This window comes from Pseudomyrmex gracilis, unplaced genomic scaffold, assembly GCF_002006095.1.
Source record: "Pseudomyrmex gracilis isolate BER0280 unplaced genomic scaffold, ASM200609v1 scaffold_261, whole genome shotgun sequence".
Lineage (NCBI taxonomy): Eukaryota > Metazoa > Arthropoda > Insecta > Hymenoptera > Formicidae > Pseudomyrmex > Pseudomyrmex gracilis.
The window spans coordinates 126,311-144,342 of NW_018020845.1; the positions used below are offsets into that span (position 1 = coordinate 126,311).

Consider the following 18,032-nt stretch of genomic DNA (forward strand, 5'->3'; position numbering starts at 1 on the left):
CAAATTCCTATTAATCAAAAACGAAGTTTCTAACAGATTTTAACAATTTGCATTTTTTTATCTTAGTGATATTATCTATACTAGAAATTTTTTTAATCTATTAATATACTATTAATAAATTTGTTTTATTTATTTACAGTAATTGTGAAGCTAAAGAAGTATCGGATGAAGCTAAGAACGATAATTTGGCAAAGTGGTTGTGGAAAGTTAGTGAAAAATGGACAAAGTTACATGCTACTGCACAGTTAAATAATGTTTGATAAATATATGTATAAAATAAAAATTTATAGTAGTTTTAATTTAGTTTGTTTCTTTAAAACAATATTTCCATTTGTAACATATTGCAAATGCTTCATTCGATTTTGAGTTAAATTTTCTGATGTGGTTTCATTGTTCTAAAAGATGACTGATTACGTTTCACAAAAAATATGATATATTGATTCCATATTTGTAAAACCACTCTTTTTTTCCATTAAAACTTATCGAGCAGCCTTAAAATAATCACAAAATATACCTATATCATAAAATATTGCAACAATAAATTTTAGGGAGCGGTGCAATTACGGACACGGTGGAAATACACAAAATTTAAGACGCCGTTTAATTGCGCACCGTTCATTTAGACATAGTTTAGTTGCACACTATTCGGAAGGGGAGAAAGTGCGAAGCCTCTCCCCTTGTCTACACGCTTACGAACACGAACGCGAATCTTTCTGTGTCCACGTGAACAGTACGACACTTTCTGTGTTCCAGTTGTTCTGTTGAACAGTGTAACTTTCGCGGCACTCACCGTGTTAATAGGATAATGTATTTCACACGTGTCGCAATATTGAAAATCTCGATGTATTAGAATATTATACTAGATGATGATATTCTTTATAGTATAATTCTATACATTCACAATTACATATATATATATAAAGCATTTATAATTTCTTTCCTAATACTTAATGTGGCTTTTTTCTACAAAAATACTTAAAGTAATAAGTTAAAATAATGCTTCGCTTTTTATATTAAAATAATTTATACTTAGTTTTGTAAAAACTGCAACTTAAATTATGATAAGAATAATATTAATTTATCGTTTTCAAAGAATTTCTAGATCACAATGTCGTATTTCTGGATGATTTTTCTGAAAATATAAAAAAAAAAAATAAATTATGTGTGGTATACAAAGTATTTTAATTGATGTAAAATAAATGACGTATATATAAATGTGTGCTTTTACCTTTAGTTTTAATTCTATTCTATCAATTTCTCCACCAAGCATATCTACAATATTTTCGCCGTGTTTCAATAAGAACGCTTCTAGTTCATCAATATTTTGCATTTTTTTTACTTCCTAAATAAAAACCGAAATATATTAAAGTTTATATACATATATGTTTATACATATATATATGTATAATTATATATACACATGTATATTAGTAGTGAAGCTTATATTATACACACATACACGCACAGGGTGTACGAAACATTTTGACACAGTCGAAGTGTAAAGGTAGATTAGAGTAATCTGAATCGAAAGTTCATAATATTTTGCAAAATTTGCAATAATTATTAAGTGATTAATTAATACATGTGATTCAATGAGCGTTGGAAGCGATAATCCAAAGTCTGTAGTCTGTGTACGATTTTCAACTATGAAAATCAGTCGATTGCAAGAAGCTGTGTCACACGTTACTCGCTTGTTTGCTCCACCTCTTGTTGTTGGGAAGTTGCGTAAAATAAGCCAATTTTCTTTACAACTGAAAATCATACACATCTACAGAATCCGGACCATAAGAGGTTCTCACGCGCTTATTGGGTCACACTTATTACCTTATCACTTAATAACTATGGCGAATTTTGCAAAATGATACGTGAATTTTCTGTTTAGATTGATCCCATCTTCACACTTTGGTTGTGTCAAAATTTTTTAGACACTCTGTATATGTATACATATCAACTACCTTGTATATCTACACGCGATAAAAGCAGAAAAACAACATATACCTCTAGCATTGCAATAAGATCATGTTTATCTAAATAAGATCTTGTTAGTTCTCGTCCATCAAAATCTAATTCAGCTTTGTATCTTACTAAATTATTACCCATGTCAATACCTTTCACATCATGAATTGCACGAACCTAAGTTAAACATATATAAGAAGAAAATATATCTTATAATTAATTAGATATTACAGACACAATAATCTTAAGAGCAATTTTTTACCATTATATCTGCTTCTAATTCAGCGTTAATTTTATCGAGATTCTCTTGCGATATACTTCTTCCTACGAGCGCGGCAACATTCGAATAAATTATAAAAGACGCTACTCCACCCAACAGACCGCCAACCAAAAGCGAGCCAATAGCATCAAACATCGGATTTTCTAGATACGATGTCAATCCCATACATCCAGCTGCAACAATAACTCCAAGTACCTAAATAACGTTAATATTAGATATATTCCCTTTTTTTTTTTTTAAACGCGCGTGCGTTAATAAAAAGAAAAACTAACAGCTGCGAAATCCTCCATAAGCACAACATTTACAGACGGATCTTGTCCTTCCAATACAAACTTTTTGAAGCTTTCTTTTTTTTCTTCCGCGCCCTTCAACGTAGATTGCAATGCAATCATTAAAGTTGCTCCTTCTGACAATAAAGATCCACCCAGAACAAAATATGCCCAAAAGAAAGAATCTAACGGCGCGGGAAAAAGAATACCATGAATTCCATGATAGACCGAAAGACCCGTACCGACACAAAAAATTCCCACTCCCGATATTAATGAAGAAACGTACTTCATATTCGTGTAACCGTACGGATGATCGGGATCTGGATTCTGCAAAATGTTTTATTTGAATAAAAATAAGAACTACACTGCTTATAAATATATCTCACAAACTTTTCTTATATAAAATTTTATTTACCTGCACGGATTTATGAATACCATATGCTAAAATTAGTTGATTAAACGTATCTGCTGCCGAGTGTATACATTCAGAAAATATACTATGCGAGCCAGTATATATCCAAGCAATTAATTTGCACAAGAAATTACTAGCATTTCTGAAAACAAAAAAGTTCATCTAAACAATTCTTAAAATTGCATGAAAATCATATTATAAGTACATACATCACTATTGCAGTTAATACTACTTTTCCAGATCTTCCAAAAAGACCTTCCTTCTGAGTTATCTCTGCCTTGTTGCCAATTTCTCGCCTATAATCTCTTAATCTCCGCTTTACGGTAAAAACATCTGCGGTAAAAAACTTAAATATAAATTTCTGTATTAATTATTTTATCAAAAGGTTGTTCCTATTATATTATCAGAACACATATATATGATCCTGAGAGGATAAACAAAAAAATATTCTCTAACAGAAGATATTCTTCGCTTAGACAGAAAATTCTTTATTATAGGAACAGCCGCTTTAAATTAAAAAATTACACAAGGCATGTATTTACTTTGCTGATAAATTTTTCTCTCAACTTCTTTTTTTAAAAGTTCCTTCAATAAGATCTCTCGAGATCCCCATACTTCCAATGCTCTAGTAATAAATAAATCTTTAATATTTGGCTATTTTTTCTAGAAAATGTAGATGTAAAATTTATTAGATTTAAGTGTAAATAATTTTCTCTTACTTAGCTTCGACATCTTTTCTCCAGTAAACTGTTATAGGTGGTTCATATTCATAGGGAGAGCGTCTTTTTGTTTTTGGTAAAGATTCCAAATCAGAAGGCTTTAATAAAAAGTCTGACATAGCTCTTACGGGAGTAATAAAATTACGTTCCAAAGAGGATGTTGATTTATCAACTCTGATTTTCTTCTTTACTATAAATAGCAAACCTTAGTGTCAGGAATATACAATTCAGTACTTAGTATTACCTTTCTTAGACACAGCATCATTTTTTGCAAACTCTACAAACTGCTTTTCAGCAATGTTTGTCACTTTGTCCTTTTCTTTTTCATTAGATTTAATTTCTATATCTAATATTCTTTCTTTCAATTGGCCTAATTTTTCTTCCTTTAGTTCTATTATTCTCTGCTGAACATCTGTTGATTTTTTGTCAGTCTTTGTATCATCAGACAAAAATCTTTTTAAATAGGTCCATCTACAATCTTCATATCTATCTATCCTTTTATTACTACATATATACGTATAAGTGGAAAGTGTATGCACTTTGTACGGTATACCATATTTGGGCATTATTATAATACTAGCATTTTTTATACTTAATCCATGAAATATACACAATTGATACTTATGATATCGACATATATTTTGAATAAAACTTGGAAAGTAATGGGATCGTTGCAACATTGCTTTTTCTTTCTACAGAAATTTCAACACTGTGAAAATAGACATTACTTAACCTGCGCAAATAAAAAATACAATAGTTTAAAAATTCATTAATATAAAAAAAAGTTACTTTAGATATTTAATACATAAAGATAAATAAAACATAATAGCGATGTGTTTTCAAACGGTAATTTAATTAAATCAAGAAAACACTAAAACTATGTCACACAAGGCTTCATATAAAAACTTAATTTATCTTACCTTTTTATTAGACTTATAACTAACTTAAACACATTGTTGGACAGCTGAAATTATTGTTTGATAATATACTACAGCTCAATCACAAACAAATACTGTTCTAAACCAGAAGTTTATTCTTCATTGTCTTATATCTAACAAGCGACAAAAAAAACTTGTACACAAGTGTATGGTATAGAGTGTTTCTGAACGCAGCATTGATTAATGGCCGCGTTCAGTAGAAATTGCCTATACTGTGGTTGTGTCTTGTCCGTGTGCGCTCGTAAAGCCTCTTGCACAACGCGAGGGATAGTGATAGCGATAAGCAATAGACACAGAATTCCAACTCGTCGTCCAAATTTTATTGCTATTGCTTATTCCGTTTTCTGATCTGCATTGATACATGTGTATTTTTGTACGTTTAAATACCGCTGTTTCTACCGTTATTTATAAATATAAACTCTTTAAAACTGGTGTTAGGGTTATTTCTATCGCTATATCGCTATTCCTTCCATTGTGCAAGGAGCTTAAAAGAGTGCAGCAATACTATTACGTTCCAAGATCCTACTTTGGTAACCAAAATCTATAATACACGTGACGTAAAATATAGCATTTTAGTAACCAAGGATTTTGGAACGCAACCCAGAAGCGACTATCTCCTTGAGAAATTCTATAGTTCAGGCCTGTTCTACAATACAGTCGTAACTGTAAGTCGTAAGAAATTGACCAATCACAATCGATTATTCTTCTGTGACTTTTCTATGATTGGTCGATTACTTACGACTTACAGCTTACGATTCTATTGTAGAACAGGCCGGAGTGGGCAGCTTTTTCCTCCGTCCAATTAAAAGCGAATGTGACGTCATTAATTTGCGACTCCCTAAGAGGCTCTCTACGCTGAGCGAGTCGAACTACAAAGCTCCGAAATACGAACAATCTGCACACAATGTGAGAATATTGATCTGCGTATATTTGTTTGTACTTTTCATTTGCAATTATATTTTATTAAACATTTATATTCATTTTAGTAAATTATTGTGTGGTTATTTTTATATATTACCAGTCCTTTTTCTGAAAAATCCTCCAATTCCTCTTGTGACTGAAACTGGCTTTACAATAGTGATTACAAACTCGTCATGTAATAAAACCTTGAAAATCTTTACATATTAAAAATCTATTTTGCGATTGCATACATTATGTAGACATAATTAGATAAGATGTTTCTGTTTTCTAATTGCATCCATTATTTACATATGTACAATTTCAAAGAAACAATTTTGTATCTTCAGAAATGTGACTTGTAAAATTATAGATGTGTATTGGGTTTTAGATCTCAATTTTATATAGTTTTCTATAATATTTAAAAAAGTAATTAATATTTAGATAACACATATAAAAAGTATACGATTAAAAAATTCGTAAATACAATTCAATTCGCCCATTCGTAATATAAACAAATTCTGTTTAGAATACTTAATACTTAATGCTGTTTTTTCAGCAAATTCTGCAGAATAAACATCTGAATGTTACTTACTGTTATATATATATAAAAAAGACAGTCTATATCTAAAAGTATCATCCCATTAAAAGTTATTTATTAATTTTTATCTCTTTTCTAATATGTATGTTAATTTTATGGCATTTGTATAACACAATAAATTAATAAATAATAAACATAAAAAATCAAGCATATTTTTTGAATATGTGAGAAACAAATTGTTTTTAGAAAACTTGTTTACATATAGACATTGACATTATAAGACATCTGTACATTAATTTTGACATTGTTTGCACTACTATATATAAAACACGTTTATCTATAATATTAATCTGCTGTTTCCAATTGTTTCATTATTTGCTGTGTGATCAATTTAGTTGCCTCACTCGCGTTGGGTATAAGAAACTTATCCATATCTGAAATAACCGTATTGTTATATTGTGTTATACCATATTTGAAAGTTATTAGATCGGCATGTCGCTTTCTCGACGTTATCTTAACGATGCTTGTTAAGGGACGTTTCACTATTACATGTGCGGCACCTTTTCTCTCCGGAATTTCTCGTAAAACTATAAGATGACTATCGGTAACTAATAATTGACTAAAACAAAAAAATAAAATCATATAAAAACTTTTATATAAGAAGTATATACGACTTTTTTTTTGTTTTTTTTTTGTTTTTTTTTTTTATACGTCACAAGAATGACTTTCTTGTAACTTACCTATCACAGAGATCGCCGTTAACTTTTACTTCTTGACATTTAAAGGAATGTAATAGCTTAGGATCTTTCATCCATTGCTGTATAGATACTACTTCAATAGGCTCTTCGCTTTCGTTATTAGTCATTGTCATATCTATCGACAAAAACACAAACCAGATTTAACAATCGTTATTTGTATGTTAAGTAATTTTTTAATTTTAAAATTTTTTATGTATTTATGCGACAAAAGAGAATAACCGAGTTAAAAAAATTAATACCTAATTCCTGGTCATCATCTATACTAAATACAGGTGCGGTTTTCCTCTGGCGTTTAATATAGTCTAAATCTTTGCTATCTTTTTTCTCTGTATTGCTAGTAACGTTTGCTTGAGGATTAACGATATAATCGAACAACTTTCCCTTTACTTCTTGACCTTTTAATTTCATTGCTAATCCGATCTTTCCCAGTAAATCTGAATTGTTGTTTTTGACTTTAACTAAATTCTCGTCGTTCGACGTTTCCTCTAACATGTTAGCATTGCACACCAGACAATGTTGCGAATTATGTTCAATCAAGCTTGACACTACTTCATCGCCAAAATATTCATGAATAGCTGAAAAAAAATCATAATTACGTTAAAGATAATACTTGATATCAAATAAAGATAATAATTATAAAGATAATTACTTACTGCTTTATTTATAATTTACTTATAAAACTTATTTATTATATAAATTATTGAATTACTTATTTACTTCACTTATTGTGAAAATATTACAGAGAAATATAAATATAAAGAGAAATAAGCACCTTGGTATCCAGAAGTGACCATGCTTACGTATTGCGTATGTTTTTGTAAAAAGGACGCTACCACCATGTGTGTATACCGATCTTCTTCTTGTCTGCCGCTTCCCAAAAAGCAAAGATGTTCTCCACCAGCTTGAGAACCAACAGCCAATGCTTGACGTTGAGCTTGTAACAATCCTTGTACTGCTGTAGCAAATGCTGCAGGTTCTTGAAGCATCTAACAAATTCTCATATATATACACAAAAATTCTCATATATGTATACATATATACATACAGAGGAGTACACCAATATCGTGCCGCGTCAGGGGAAGCATTTCTCGGAAATTTCTCGTCCGATTTCTTCCGGTCTCTGCCAGCGGCCGGAAGAGAAATTTCCGAGAAATATTTCCCCTGACATGGCACGATATTGGTGCATTCCTCTGTACATATACACACAAAACAATTATACACTTAAGAAAAGTTTTCTTTGTACATATAAGTTTTATAAAAAAACATTTACCAAGTTGCAATCAAGATGAAAAGCTGTTGGTAGATGGCCTGCGTTATATTGTTCAGCAGGTCTGCAATCAACAAGAAAAAATTTAACGGTCTCGACCGTGCTATTAGGTACGGATGGAGCTTCGATAGAATTCTCCACTAATTCCTGCGCTAGTACAGGCAAACACAACGCGTGGGATATTAGCTTTTCTTCGGAAGATTCGCCAAACATTACAGGATATAAATCTTGTTTGAAAGAACTTGGTGTTTTCATCGCATAGTACTGTGCCAAAGAACAAAAATCTGTTACGTCTTCTGCTTCTAAAGCACAAGGCATTGATGCTATAGTATCTATTATACTTTGCTTGTCTTCATCTTTCATATTTAAAATTTGGTCCCTGTAAGATAGATCAATTTATATAAAATAACAATAAATATATCAAAATTAATGATTGTATAAACATTCACCTGGCATTTATAACCATAATAAGAGAAAGAAACAGCAAAAAAAACGGATCAGCTTGCATAAAATATAGATCCCACATTTTGCAAACTGCTGGCAAGGAACAGACACCAGCAAAAAGTGTATTTATCCATACTTTTGTATAGTGATCAGGAGATATTCTTTTTGTATCCAAGAATGAGCAGAGTTCTGGCTCATGGTAAAGCAATAATAATCTTAAAATTGAACTATAAGTTTCATCTCTAAAACAAATTATACATTTCAAAATAAATACATTATAAGACAAGAGAAATATGATAAATAAATAATTTTATATTAGTATAATTTTTTTAAATTATGAAAATTGTCTGTTCAATTATAATAATGTTTATTATATCATGCTGTTTTTACCTTGGAATATAAATCTCTCTTATTGCTTCAAAAAGATTATAAGTTGCATTACGTGGCAATTTTAAAGTTATTAGAGGACCTAATAATTCTAACCATCCATTTTCTCTTTTGTATGTTTTACATTTATTTTTGCAATAAAATGTTATTATGGATTCAAGATCAGAAACTACAGAAACCTTATCTTCATCATCATTTCCAAGTTTTGCTGTAAAAGATTTGACAATAAGTACAAATATCCACATAAATATATCTCCACTTCAATATATATATCTCTAAATTATTTTCTTTTCAAATTTTACCAACTAATTGTTGACAATCTTCACGAATAATATTTTGTTCAGGCAAATCATATACTTCATTAAATTGGTTTATTTGATCACTGTGATCGGTAACATAGAGACAAGCCTGCCAGACATCAGGTCTTAAATTTACAGGAACTGATTGGCCTTTACATATAGCATATATGTCAGATGCAGATGGTGCTTCTGTGTCAAGAAGTGCTGCTTCTAATTCCAATATCCTAAAATAACATACAGAAAGGGTAAAGTTAAGGAAATAAAAAAATAAAATCATATAAAAGCTATATACACATATATTGTATGTACAAATACAAATATATATATATATATGTATATATATAATACAATACTATACAAATATATATACACAATTATATACACACACATACATGCACAAAGAATATATTGTTATGTAGATAATGTATGTGTGTGTATCCGTATATATAAATGTAATAACTTCTGTGTGCGTATATACATATACGATTACAAAAATGTGTGAGTAAAAGTTTATTCGCCTATCCATGATATAAACAAATGTGTTTAGAAAACTTAATACTTGATGCTGTTTTTTTTTTTTCAGTAAATTCTGCAGAATAAGCACCTGAATGTAGTCATTAACCAATAAAACAAAAGTCAGTCTATATCTAAAGTATCATCCCATTAAAAAATTATTTATTAAGTTTTATTGTTTCTATTATGTAATGCTTATTTTATGGCATTAAAGAGATAATTAATAATAACACATTTGTTATCAAATTTTAAAAACAATTTAATAACACCAATTTGTAGTTCTGCTGAAAACAAAAAAAATTTAATATTAAATATACGTAACAAGTATGTGTGTTGTACAAATGTATACATCAGTTTGCACTTAATATTACATCTTGATGTGAATCAATAGCAGTACATGAAAAATTTACATTTTTGTCGATACAATTGCAATAAACTTTTAATCAGCTGAGAGAACTTTGACTTCAAGTTTACCAAGTGTTTTCGTCCTCTTCTAGTGCCATATTAAACGTTGCAGCGAAGAAACTCGAACAAAATGCAAAAAAAAGATATGTTATTTCCAATTGTTTATAAAACAAAAAAACATTCAATCGTTCAGCATCAAAGTACGTGTTACAAGTTTTCATACATTAGTAAGCCTATTTAACTTCAATGAACTACTATGATGTACCATGACAGCTGATAAAACGTGACCGTTAGGGCTATTGCACACAAAATGACACTGCTGCATGTGCATGGGACAAAACTTAAGATCTGTTCTACAATACAGTCGTAAGCTGTAAGTCGTAAGAAATTGACCAATCGCAATCGATTATTCTTCTGTGATTCGTCTGTGATTGATTTAAAATAAGAGCCAATCACACAGTCGATTGTTACTTGGCCGCTCGCTGAGCGGTCGTGCTTCTGGATGCACCCAATGGCCTTTATGTAGAATGGTTTTTAAACAAGGCCTTTAACGTCTGTGTTGCGCGATAGCGCGCTTCTTGAACACAGCCACTGCAGAATGGCGTATGGATTAACTGCTTCCGGTCCACAGGAGTCACAACCGCATCAAATCAAATCCTTTTGTGTTTACATTTCTGTGTTTTGTTAAGATGGTGAAATCTGTGTCTAATTGAAGAAGATATGTCTAAATTAGAACAATCATTAGATTCCATAGAGTCTAAAAACATAAAGAAGAGACCAAGAGTCTCAGATTCTGAAGATGAAGCAATAGGTTTACCTACTAAAAAAGGATCAGATTGTATAAGTCAACAGAAAATGGCTAAAAAGAATGCTGAAGCTGTTACAGAAAAAAATGGTACTGAATATAATTCAAATTCAAAGAAGTATACAATATATTTTTAAAAAATTATAAAGACTGCGGTCAAACTAATGCTACAAATGCTTGAAAGCATTGAATTTTAACTTTTTATTGAATATAGAGCAATGCTTTTTAAGTCATTTATAGCATTATATTAATCGCAGCCAAAATGCATTTAAAACATTTCTTTTCAATTTAGATGGAGAAAATAACCAAGTACAAAATAAATCATTAAAGCAAGAAAATGGGAGTAAAAGTTTTGCGAATGAAGATAATTGTATTACAGATAAAACTATCAAGATTACAAAAGAAGATAATACAGAAAATGAGGTAACACTGGAAACAATTAAAAGTATGATACTTGTATATGAAGAATTTTATATTCAGAGATGATTTTTATGTACGTAATATTTCAAGTATTTTGAAGCTGATTTGAAAAAATAATAACATGGTTTATAATAACATGGTTTTTCCAAAATAAGATAATAAGGTTTCAATATATAGAATATGACTAAATTATCTATTATGTTAATTAAAAAACTATAATATTAATTTTTACTAAACTTTTTACCAAACTAAAGATTAGCTCATCTGAAGAGACCATAAGTACATCTGTATCTAAAGATGAAGTAGAAAAAAAAGATATTGGAGTAACTGTAGAATCAGATAAAACATTAGATGAAGAAGAAAAAATCAATGATGGAACAAAAGAGAAATATATTTCTAAGAATCGTGCTGTAGACACAGAAGTGGTAGAAGGATTGGAGCTTTCAGTAGAATGTGCAAGTGAGAAAGAAGAACTAAATTCTGAAAGTGAAAATGAAAACGATAAAAAACCGAGAGCTAAAACAATCATTGTTAAAGCTGAACCAAATGAGTCAGAATTAGAATGTAGTTCGTCAGAGGAGGAAATTTTTTCTTCTCAAGAAGCCACCAATACATTAAAAAGAGAAAAGAGAAAAAAGAAAGGTTCACAGACAAATTCCGGTAAATTAACATTTAATGAATCTGACGATAGCCAAGATAATAATTCCAGTGAAGATTGTAGTTTAGAAACTAAAAAAACAAATAAATCAGTAACACCAAAAAAGTCAACAAAACGTTCTGTATCCAGAAAAGGACAAAATAAAGATGTACAAAAAAATGTCAGGAAGAAGAGTAACAAACATGTATCCGATGATAAAGATCTAGAAGCGACATTAACAGACGAAAAAGAGATAAAAATTAAAAATAAAACAGAGGAGGAATTATCGAAAAGAGAATCTTCCATGAGTAACTCAGAAAGTAATAATAATTCTGTGAATGAAGATACATCTGCGAAACGTAAAAGGAAACGTAATAGTATTGTAAGTAATGATTTACACAATAAATAAATATTTCATATAGTTAGAATAAAAGTACGTACTACGTTTTATTTTACATTTATATGTTATTTTTTGTTCTCTTTTTATTCAATATATTTACACATTAACATTTTGTCCAAAAGTATATTAAAATATCAACACATTTGTTGGATATAAGTTAATATTTATATTCATATCTCTCTTCCTTTTTTTTCTTCTCTTCGTGGATTAATGTGCCTGTGTATTTTGTTATCTAAACATTTTATTCAAGAAACCCGAGGATAACAGTAAAATACAAAAATTGAAAAAATATTTAAAAGTTGCTGGCATCAGAGTAAAAAGTTACGACGATCTTTGGGCTGATTGCAACACTAATGTTGCAAAAATCAATCGATTAAAGAAATTGTTAGAAGATAATGGCGTTACCGGAAGACCAACATTGGAAAAGTGTAAACTTGTGAGACAAAAGAGAGAAAGAATAAAAGAAGTATCCGAATTAGATACATCTAACATTATATCTGAAGGTCAGGATATTGTAGAAAAAGATCTCTAATATATTTATTTATAAAATATTATATCGTATTATATAAACGTTAATTTTTTGTGTCTTTTTAGGCCGTATTACACGTACACAAAGAAATATTAAAAATAAAAAGACGTCTTCAGATACGGATACATCAACGCAACATCACGAAACGCGTAATATTTTTAAACGAATCCGAACTTTTGTTGACAGCGATTCAGAATAAAGTATGGTATGCTTATATTGAATGTTTTTCTCGAAGATACAGAGAGGATTAAAAGTTGATGTGTTTTTATTTAAAAAATGTCGACATTGCATAAAAGTATAAAATAATCATTTTTATTTACAAGATGATATATTGGGAACATTATTTCATATACAATATCTCAATAGTAAAATCTGTCTGAAACATACAAATTGTCAAAAAAAAAACGATAATTTGCTGTTAATCTGCTGACAATGTTTGCTGAATTTTTATAACATAAATTACGTAAATATTTACGTAATTTATGTTATATTACGTAACTAAATTTTTGTGTTACATCAAAATGCGATTTATATTTTTATGATATTAGACGTTTAACTTTTGATATAAATTTGCTGTAAGTCATTGATTATTATGAAATCTCTTTCTAGGCTTAAAATAAGAATTAGTACAAAATAAGTAACTTTCTAATTGAAAATTATCGAAGTTTTGTTTTTGTTTTTTTTCAAACACTCTGTATAATATATGGATGATGTTCCATTGTAAAACGCTTACAAATTTGTAAAAAAAAATATTAAATGTAATAAAAAAAAGCATTAAAATATTATAAAAATACTGTAAAATAAGTATTTTACTGAAATAAAATTAATAAATGTATTTTTAAATATTAGCAAGCATATCTAAATCTATCAAATCATTTTCTGATGACCGCGATACATTACGAAAAGCGAGTAAGTCACTGTAAACAAATCTCCTATTTTAACACCTATCACTTTATCAATGAAGAAACTTTGCAATACATTCTTTGCTACAAAATAACTTATTTTCCTTTATCGCTATTCTACCGTTCAGTAAATTTTTTTTACAGTTGTAGCAACAAAAACAAACTTCATTTGCGTGAAAATTTAAATTTTTTATAGATACACCCTGTTGATCAGCAGCAATTACTATATTGCAGGCAGCGCATATTTTTGCATATGATTGTTGATAACAAAGAAGACATAACGGACGATCATTCTCGGTAATATATTGTTGTCCAGCTAATGGCTTATCACAGTCCCAGCAACAAAAATGTTTTACATGATAATTGTGTCCTTCTGCTACTGTATATTCTCGTACAAAAATTAACTGCAAACAAATATAAATAAAAACTTCAGTTTCAAAGGGGGCATAATTAGTGAAATTCCTGTAAAAACACAAACTTACTTCGTCACAAGCAAAACATCGGGGAATTTCTAAAAATGCTGCCAAGTCTCTTCCACAATAAAGTTTATTCTTATAATAAAAATATATCAAGTCAACCAACAATTCGCTGCATACCGAACAAACAAAACATCCAGGATGCCAAAATGCATTGTTAGCCTTTTCCGTGATTATAGCCACGTCACCGATACGTATATCTTCACGACAGTTTTCACACTTTTGCACCTTTGTAGCATTAATTGTTAAATTCTCAATATTGTCTTTTAGATATTCTATGTCTTGTGCCGGTGTGATTGGTTGTTTATTGGAATCAATAACGTGAGCAAACACTTGATTTTGCAAATGTTTTGAATGTATAACAGTTGGTTGTACAACCGAGCTTTTTAATTCGGCTTGCAACGGATTGACAGAATTTTGTGAAATCGATACGGGATCAATATTAGAACCTGCAAAGTTATGCTTCAATAAGGAATTTCTATTGCTTTCGATTATTGATTTATTTGATGCTTCCTTATTATTATTTCCAAAATTATTATCTTCCTTAGCTTTGACGCTACATGGATACTGTAATATATCGTTACATTTTGCTTGGTCTAATGGTCGAGATAATTGAGGAGTAACGTGCGTTACCGGATTATCAGTAACATTGTACTTATTGGTAAGCTTTTCTCTTATAAACATCAATCCTTTTTTGTCCAATGTGCTTCCGATAATATTCTTAGCGTGTATCGCGCTAGGTGGAAGAAGCGCTTCTGCCAACATAGAGTCCGCAATGGAACTTGCTTCACTAGTTTCTGAATGCGTGACATACGGCTTGATATCTTTTGATATTTCTTCAGATTCTTGTAAAGTGTTTTTCAAGGTGTTTTTTGAAGGAATTCCCATGCGAGATGTATATTTTCCAGAAGTCTGCATCGTTTGCATGGATACAATTTCTTGTTCGGCTAGGTGCGCAGGAGTTAAAGTGTTGACTACTTTACTATTTATATTTTTTTGATTTACAATATTTGCCGGTTGAGAATTTTCACAAACTTTCTGTTCAAGTGATTCCGTTCTCGCGATATTGCTATTAACAGATGCATTGCTTTGTATATACGGACAATTATATTCTTCATTATGTAACTTATTGTCATATGTGATGTCTGCGGCATCTTGCTTATTTTGACCTTCATATAGTTGTTTTATATTTGCATACGAGGTTTTTATGGCGGAACTATTTGGTGTGCGTAATTGAACATTATCGGAAGGCACATAAGATATATGCTGTAGATTGCAATCTTGCATATCAGTCGCATTGATGGGTGTCATGAGAAAACAATCAAGTGGCTGGATATCAAACATCTAAAAAAATGATAATATTATAACCGTCATAACTGTATCTTGATTTGATCTATTAATAATATATAAACATACCAATAATATATATATACGTATACACAATATACATGTACCAATAATATATGTGCCCTACCTTTATCACTTTGCCTTGTCCCACGTACTTCTTTAAGCTTTCTAAATATTTTTCAAATTGTTTTTGTTCTTGTTCAGTAAGTTTGTCACACACTTTATAGTTAATGTCATGTAAAGGCAATTGTTTCTGCAACAAATGTCTCCTTAAAGCTGCACCAGAAGTTCCTTTAATTGGTAATTTTTCCGTAGGTAAAGCTTTCATGTAATCTATAGCAAGTTCTTTAGTTGTATCCGGTGGTATCCAATCAAACATGGTGTCCTCTTCATTTTCTCCCTTATTATTATTTATTCTCATATCTAAATTTAAAAATAAAATATTTTTTAAAAGAGTTTTAATATGGTATTATTTATCTTAATAGCCAAGTCTATCAGATTTCGTCAAATTCTCGCAGAGATGTAAACTTCATTGAAATCGGTTTTCCAGCGATGAATAATTCAAACAATGAATAATTAAATATGTATGGTTTGCATCAACAATCACAAATTTGCTAAATTTGTTTAATTAATTTTTGTTTAATGATTTTATTTTTCTTACTTTATTGATGTCTTATAGAAAAAACATATTATATTCTTTTGTTAACATTTCTGCATCTATTATATTTTAAACTAACATACATTAATATATTACTAGTAAGTTATAAAAGCTATTGTGTAATGTCTAAATTATGTAAAAAATTTTCATTAAAGTAACAAACTATCAAACAATTAATATTATTAAAAAAACGTCTGTAAAACACACATGCATAATACTTACGTAATGATTTCTGTTTAAATTTTCTATTTGGTCCAAATAAGAAAACAAATTGTGGAAATTCATCGTCATCAACATCATGATCATCTCGGCTACACTTGCAAATTTTACAAATTTTTCTCCAAAAATGCAGATCAAGACCAGAGCAAGCCGACTTACAATTCATGCATGGTGCACCAGCTCCAGCTTCATGTGCCAAACGTGGCTGAGAAAAAAAAAACATAAACTATAATAGAACACAATAACCAATTAAGAATATAAACTTTTAAAATGTTTTTAATTGCTTATATTTTTCGCGACTTATTTTTCTCTCTACTTAAATTTTTTAAGAACATACAGAACAATTTTACAACACAAACCTTTCGCTTACGATTTTCCAGTTCTAACAACCATTTTGGACGATTTAATTCTTCCTCCATTTCTTCATTAATGTTAAAAATATTAATAAGAAAAAATTGCTATTAAGAGAAACTTAGATCTAGTGTACGTCAAATTCAAAATACGTTATTTTCAATGTAAAGACAACGAAAGCTTAACCCGTGACGACCACTTCACGTATGACTGATTCATCCGAGTAACTCATGTGACTCATTATCCCACACAATGGTCTGATTTTCGAGCACAGCTGTGGATGCAACTTCATTCTTTTTTTTCACTCTTTCCAGAGGCGGATTTAGGCGTGGTCTTTATGGGCTGCAAACCCGGGGCCCCGTTCAATCAAAGGGCCCCTTCGCGGGGTCAACAATAAACGGCAAAAACAACCTTTTGTTTTGCACTAAAATTAATTTCAAGTACTGGCATAGGGTAAACAGTGTTAGCCCAAGGCCACTCAATGTTAACGGTCCGCGCCTCTGACTCTTTCAAGTATTTAAACAGGTTTGGTACAGATGTGGCTCGGCTCGCGAACACAAAGTAAGGGCCATTCCACAATGGCTGTTTAATGTGATTTTCAAATATTTATCTTTTTGCATAATTGTTTTCCATATTTTTAGGTTATATCCGTGCTTCGTGTTTACTTTCTCTGCTATAGGCATTGAAACTCACTAAAATATCGTTCCAATTCGAAACCCATATTTGTGCCAATAACAGCACGCTTAACAAGATTGGAACAGTGTTGGTAGCCTGGGAGTTGATTCTGTATCCATGCAATGTAATGAAAATGACAAAAGTGAGCAAATTTACTAGTTGTTGACCATATAAACCGTCTCAATCGGCTACAGAGCATTTTAAGATAAATTCAAAACAAATCTTCAATAAGACTGAATACTTAGTTATAACGAAAGTACATATGTACAAGAATATTTAAGAAAAAGGAATACACACAAACGTGGACGTGCACACAACAAATGCATTTATAAATGTTACGACCGTCACGTAACTCCGAAAAAGATACAAGAACTCTAAAGAAACTCTTTTAATCTCAATCAGAAACGCGTTACAATTTATACAGATTAAAAAGCGTCGCGCGTCCAAATCGCAGCGAAATCCAAACCAAAAATCTGTCAGCGCAAACAACCGTCGTCGGGGACAACTCTCTTGTTTTTTTTTTTTTTC

The 18,032-nt window shown here is 30.4% G+C and overlaps 5 protein-coding genes across 5 annotated transcripts in view; 2 read left to right on the forward strand and 3 right to left on the reverse strand.

Annotated features, from left to right (window-relative positions):
• The window catches only part of LOC109859409 (retinol dehydrogenase 13-like), a 3,822-nt gene extending 3,523 nt beyond the window's left edge, over positions 1 to 299 (forward strand). The window contains exon 6 of the mRNA XM_020437660.1: positions 140 to 299. Within this exon, the coding sequence (XP_020293249.1) occupies positions 140 to 260 (121 nt within the window). The 3' untranslated portion in view covers positions 261 to 299. The remainder of the gene's footprint in view (positions 1 to 139) is intronic.
• A 708-nt stretch (positions 300 to 1,007) lies between these two features.
• Positions 1,008 to 4,756, reverse strand: LOC109859408 (zinc transporter 9). The gene is made up of 11 exons (XM_020437659.1): positions 4,557 to 4,756; positions 3,881 to 4,369; positions 3,637 to 3,826; positions 3,460 to 3,542; positions 3,127 to 3,250; positions 2,921 to 3,059; positions 2,509 to 2,832; positions 2,219 to 2,431; positions 1,999 to 2,133; positions 1,229 to 1,342; positions 1,008 to 1,132 (listed from the first exon to the last, which is right to left on the reverse strand). The coding sequence occupies exons 2-11, from the start codon at positions 4,314 to 4,316 to the stop codon at positions 1,088 to 1,090; spliced, it is 1,803 nt and encodes a 600-aa protein (XP_020293248.1). The 5' UTR covers positions 4,317 to 4,369; positions 4,557 to 4,756; the 3' UTR covers positions 1,008 to 1,087.
• A 1,426-nt stretch (positions 4,757 to 6,182) lies between these two features.
• On the reverse strand, positions 6,183 to 10,373 carry LOC109859439 (TBC1 domain family member 23). The gene is made up of 9 exons (XM_020437716.1): positions 10,155 to 10,373; positions 9,171 to 9,391; positions 8,872 to 9,076; positions 8,487 to 8,723; positions 8,041 to 8,416; positions 7,543 to 7,756; positions 7,010 to 7,345; positions 6,753 to 6,885; positions 6,183 to 6,631 (listed from the first exon to the last, which is right to left on the reverse strand). The coding sequence occupies exons 1-9, from the start codon at positions 10,304 to 10,306 to the stop codon at positions 6,358 to 6,360; spliced, it is 2,148 nt and encodes a 715-aa protein (XP_020293305.1). The 5' UTR covers positions 10,307 to 10,373; the 3' UTR covers positions 6,183 to 6,357.
• A 275-nt stretch (positions 10,374 to 10,648) lies between these two features.
• Positions 10,649 to 13,088, forward strand: LOC109859414 (HIRA-interacting protein 3-like). The gene is made up of 5 exons (XM_020437665.1): positions 10,649 to 10,980; positions 11,183 to 11,313; positions 11,565 to 12,329; positions 12,598 to 12,850; positions 12,942 to 13,088. Exons 1-5 carry the CDS (start codon positions 10,806 to 10,808, stop codon positions 13,073 to 13,075), a joined length of 1,458 nt encoding a protein of 485 aa, XP_020293254.1. The 5' UTR covers positions 10,649 to 10,805; the 3' UTR covers positions 13,076 to 13,088.
• A 78-nt stretch (positions 13,089 to 13,166) lies between these two features.
• LOC109859411 (testin-like) lies at positions 13,167 to 17,365 on the reverse strand. The gene is made up of 5 exons (XM_020437663.1): positions 16,838 to 17,365; positions 16,482 to 16,683; positions 15,729 to 16,024; positions 14,261 to 15,598; positions 13,167 to 14,182 (listed from the first exon to the last, which is right to left on the reverse strand). The coding sequence occupies exons 1-5, from the start codon at positions 16,895 to 16,897 to the stop codon at positions 13,832 to 13,834; spliced, it is 2,247 nt and encodes a 748-aa protein (XP_020293252.1). The 5' UTR covers positions 16,898 to 17,365; the 3' UTR covers positions 13,167 to 13,831.
• Between the last annotated feature and the right edge of the window lie 667 nt (positions 17,366 to 18,032).

Bases quoted from the DNA above. Each gene is read 5' to 3' on its own strand.
- LOC109859439 (XM_020437716.1), bottom strand. From the start codon at position 10,306: ATGAAAACTTGTAACACGTACTTTGATGCTGAACGATTGAATGTTTTT. The intron at 7,757-8,040 runs GTAAATGTTTTT...AGAATTTGTTAG, and splicing joins TTCATCTTGATTGCAACTTG to ATGCTTCAAGAACCTGCAGC. The intron at 6,886-7,009 runs GTATTAATTTTT...TTTTGTCGATAG, and splicing joins AGATGATGACCAGGAATTAG to ATATGACAATGACTAATAAC.
- LOC109859414 (XM_020437665.1), top strand. From the start codon at position 10,806: ATGTCTAAATTAGAACAATCATTAGATTCCATAGAGTCTAAAAACATA. The intron at 10,981-11,182 runs GTACTGAATATA...TTTTCAATTTAG, and splicing joins AGCTGTTACAGAAAAAAATG to ATGGAGAAAATAACCAAGTA. The intron at 12,851-12,941 runs GTCAGGATATTG...GTGTCTTTTTAG, and splicing joins ATCTAACATTATATCTGAAG to GCCGTATTACACGTACACAA.
- LOC109859408 (XM_020437659.1), bottom strand. From the start codon at position 4,316: ATGTTGCAACGATCCCATTACTTTCCAAGTTTTATTCAAAATATATGT. The intron at 3,827-3,880 runs GTAATACTAAGT...TGCTATTTATAG, and splicing joins TGATGCTGTGTCTAAGAAAG to TAAAGAAGAAAATCAGAGTT. The intron at 3,543-3,636 runs GTAAGAGAAAAT...ATTTATTACTAG, and splicing joins AGAAAAGATGTCGAAGCTAA to AGCATTGGAAGTATGGGGAT.
- LOC109859411 (XM_020437663.1), bottom strand. From the start codon at position 16,897: ATGGAGGAAGAATTAAATCGTCCAAAATGGTTGTTAGAACTGGAAAAT. The intron at 16,025-16,481 runs GTAAGTATTATG...TTTTAAATTTAG, and splicing joins ATTTAAACAGAAATCATTAC to ATATGAGAATAAATAATAAT. The intron at 15,599-15,728 runs GTAGGGCACATA...TCATTTTTTTAG, and splicing joins GACAAGGCAAAGTGATAAAG to ATGTTTGATATCCAGCCACT.